Source organism: Eurytemora carolleeae, unplaced genomic scaffold (genome assembly GCF_000591075.1).
Source record: "Eurytemora carolleeae unplaced genomic scaffold, Eaff_2.0 scaffold357, whole genome shotgun sequence".
Taxonomy (NCBI): Eukaryota; Metazoa; Arthropoda; class Copepoda; order Calanoida; family Temoridae; genus Eurytemora; species Eurytemora carolleeae.
The window spans coordinates 1-3,784 of record NW_019396335.1 but is presented as its reverse complement, the minus strand read 5'-3'; the positions used below and the strand labels follow the sequence as shown (position 1 = coordinate 3,784).

At 33.9% G+C, this 3,784-nt stretch overlaps 2 protein-coding genes across 2 annotated transcripts; both read left to right on the top strand.

The window, feature by feature from the left end:
- Positions 1-311: 311 nt before the first annotated feature.
- LOC111701158 (uncharacterized) lies at positions 312-1,964 on the top strand (the record flags this gene model as incomplete). The annotated part of the gene is given in 3 exon segments (XM_023472325.1): positions 312-410; positions 1,408-1,481; positions 1,883-1,964. Coding segments are annotated over 2 exon segments (155 nt in total), but the record flags the coding sequence as incomplete, so codon positions are not given.
- A 1,137-nt stretch (positions 1,965-3,101) lies between these two features.
- LOC111701175 (uncharacterized) lies at positions 3,102-3,482 on the top strand (the record flags this gene model as incomplete). Its single annotated transcript, XM_023472346.1, has 1 exon — positions 3,102-3,482. A coding segment is annotated over exon 1 (381 nt), but the record flags the coding sequence as incomplete, so codon positions are not given.
- Positions 3,483-3,784: the final 302 nt, after the last annotated feature.

Sequence of the window (3,784 nt, the reverse complement as noted above, 5' to 3'; positions counted from 1 at the left end):
GGCATTTCTCGTTGAATTGTGGAATTACTTCTAATTTGATTCTTAATACTCAAATTTAAAAGTTTCACTTCAAATGACACAGGGAATATATTTATATACCGATAATTTTTTTTTTTTTTTTTGAAACAAGAGGATAAATTTATATCTACGAAGCAAATCATTGTCATACAACTTAAAAACAAGTTGTTTTTATGCATTTTATTTTAGGAATGAAAAAAAGTTCACCTGTACTGAGTGTGGAACAAGTTTCTCCAAACAGAAGATTCTAAACATACACAAACAAATTCATGCAGAGATCTAACCGTGAATCTATACAAGATATATAATTTTTTTTATTTTCATAATTTACATCTTGATATTTCAGATAAAAAAGAATCTTTTTACGCTTGAGTCCTTAAACATTAAACCAGGTAAATATAACTTAACTAGCCTTATCTTCTATATTCATATTCATAAACCTTCCCTGGGGTCCCTAGATGTCCCACAAAAAATTTGGGCCCGATCGGTTCAGCCGTTTGACGTTTATTGGATACAAACAAACAAACAGACGGACAAGCCAAATTTATACATGGACTAGCCATCTTCTAAATTAATTGTGAACATGTTCTCTTTGTGTACATCGTAAAACTAAACAAAAATAATTCGCGGATTTTCACAAAAAATTTCGTGGATTTTCAAAATTTTCAAAAATTCAATGAAGATCGAATTGTGATGGAGACAAATATTTGAAATTTTGATCATTCATAAACTTTCCCTGTGGTCACGTTATGTCCCACAAAAAAATTGGGCCCGATCGGTTCAGCCGTTTTGACGTTTATTGGATACAAACAAACAAACAGACAGACAAGCTAAATTTATATATAGATGAAACTATTGTGTACTTTACCATTCTTCCTCACTTCATCGTGAATTTCATATTTAACGAGCTATAAAGTAATCATCGTGCTATAAAACTAAATTAGCTGTACATTAAAGCACATGTACGATAAAGTAATTATCGTGCTATAAAGTTAAATGAGCTGTATACATTAAAGCACGTGTGCTATAAGTATTGATTGGTTCCCGGATTTTCTCCAAAAAATTTAAGATATTTCCAAAATATTTTTTTCAATTGAAATGACAATAACATTTAAATCAACTTATTTTATCTTATCCTTTGTTTCAAAGCTTATTTGATCTAGAAACAGTCATTGAAATAAGACAAGTACACAAACGTTTCATAAAATTACCTATAACACTATTGTTTTGGAACGACGTGCTATAAAGTTTTTTTACTTAAATTTTCTCTATATCTCAAAGGTTCTCGCCTTTTTAGATTATATTTTGTCCCTCGCTAAAGCTCGTGACAAAATTAAACCTAAAAAGGCTTGTGACCAAAATGACAGTGTTATAAATAGTTATTATTAGAATGGCAGCTCGTGAAACAGTTGTGGAACCCCTTCCTCCTCCTTTAATATCACAGGAGGAACTTCTAGAAATAGGAAGGTGTCAATAATTAAGTATTTTAGGGGGTCAGGGGGGGTGACTGGTTTTTTGTTAAAATACTCCTATAGAAATGCATTTGTCTTTGATACAAAATGTATCAAAGTGTTCAGTGTTTTCACCTATTTCAAAATTTACAATATTGCCAGATTTTTAATGTAGAATTACACTTAAGTCTATCTTGCCTCTCAGAGGGGTTCACTAACGCCAAATGTCTTGTATGAAAATTCTAAAGAATTACATGCACTTTAAAAAGGGTAAACAATCGCTTAAAAAATTCTTTTTAAGGGATTTGATTTTGCAGGGATTTAGTCCGGGGGTGGGGGTGATCCCCCTTAAAAAGCCTAAAAATTGAAGAAATCCCCAAAATTAAGACTTATTTGGTATTTTCCACCACCAGGAAAGGGTATGGAGGTGTGCCTGGTGAAGGTTCCAAAAAGTTTAGATATCAACAAGGTTTTCAACATAGACATTTCTAACAGGTAAACTCGGTCAAAAAACTTTTTAAAAGGAATTAAATATTTTTATCAAAAAAGCAAAATTAATAATTCACAAAAGCATTAAGGGACTTGAACAAGAAAGTGAGTTCTTCGGCATGTATATATTGTATAGCATAAACAAAAATAGTTTCTCACGAATGTATGTTTTTAAGAAACTTTTAAAAATTCAAGGGTAGCCACGGGCAGCCATAGAACATTTAAATTTCCGAGCCGGGTCCCAGTTTGTACTGTATCGCCCAACAATTGGGTAAATAAAGCAGACACTCAATAATTTACAATTCTTTTTGGTAATACTTTCAGCTTTAAAATATTACTTTACCTCAAACTTCTTAGTACATTATAAATAAACCTTTCAAATGGGAATGGGAACTTTGGTTCCAGATCATAATTTAATTCAAGAAATCAATGAACAATTTTTTGAAAAATCGAGGAAAATTTTTTGGCGCATTTTTGATGCGGCCAGACTCTAGATTGACACTAGGTTGACTCTAGGTTGAATTTACTTTTACAAGAGGGTCAGGGATGCGTGTAACTTTACATTACTAGGGTTAAGTTGTTAAGTGTACTAGATCTAAGAACAGCCACCCTAAAAGTTTCTTGTGTCGTACGTTAACAATCTCTTTAATCTCGGTATTTTTAGTTTTAGTTGTGAATCCGTCCCCTACACAACCACTGTACAAGAAGGTAAATGTTTCAATACAAAAACTTGTTTTATAATAATTTTTATAAAATGAAATAAAATGAAAATGCTCGCCATGAATGAATTTGAAATTGAGACGATACGCCCCCGTTTGTTATATTTTACTAGATGTAATATATCAAATATCACTCGACAAAAATATTTATTTTGAAAAATTTAAGAACTACGCTTTAATAGAATTATAATTTTATCAGACAAAAACTGGATATTTTTTATTTCAATGAATTCAGGACGAATCTTTTGTATTCCGACTCATTAAGTTAATCAGATCCCTGAAGTTGGATAGAGCAGCAGGGGTGGATAATGTCTCATCAGCTATGCTAAAAGGGGCTAGTCCCACAATGATAACATTGATAACAGGTATTATAAATGAGTCCCTAATGGAGGGAAAGGTGCCTGGGGCATTGCAAACAGGGAAAATGACTCTGATTGACAAAAAGGAGCCATCTCTAGAGGTGTCAAAGAAACGTCCGATAACAGTATCAAGTGTAATGTTAAGTATAATAACTAAAATCATTCACAAACGCATGAATAAGATATGTGAACGAGAAGGCTTCTATGGTTCGGTTCAATATGGATTCAGGCAGAAACGTTCCACAACAGACTGCGTGTTAATGATTTTGGCTGCGCTAAGAGTGGCCAAGAGGAAGAAACAATGTATCTCTCTGGCTTTCTGCGATATTGCAAAAGCCTATGACTCTGTGTGCAGGGAATTGTTGTACACTAAACTACGCCACATAGGGTTTGGTGGACGAGTGGTTTCTTTGATCCGGTCCATGTATTATAATGATTGTGTGAGGGTCAATTTGAGTCATGGGCTCTCGGACCCAGTGTACTTCACGCAAGGAGTGAAGCAGGGTTGTAGCCTGTCACCCATGCTTTTTGCTTTGTTCATTGCTTCATTAGGGGTTGCGCTTGACCGTACAAAGTTGGGGGTGGAGTTAGGAAGAACAGTCCTTACAGCTTTGTTTTTTGCTGATGACCTGTTGCTACTGTCAAGGACCCCTAAGCACGGAATGAATTCGCTATTGAGAATTGTGTCACAGTTCTGCAAGGACATGAAAATGACTCTCTCAACATCTAAGACATATATTCTGACAAA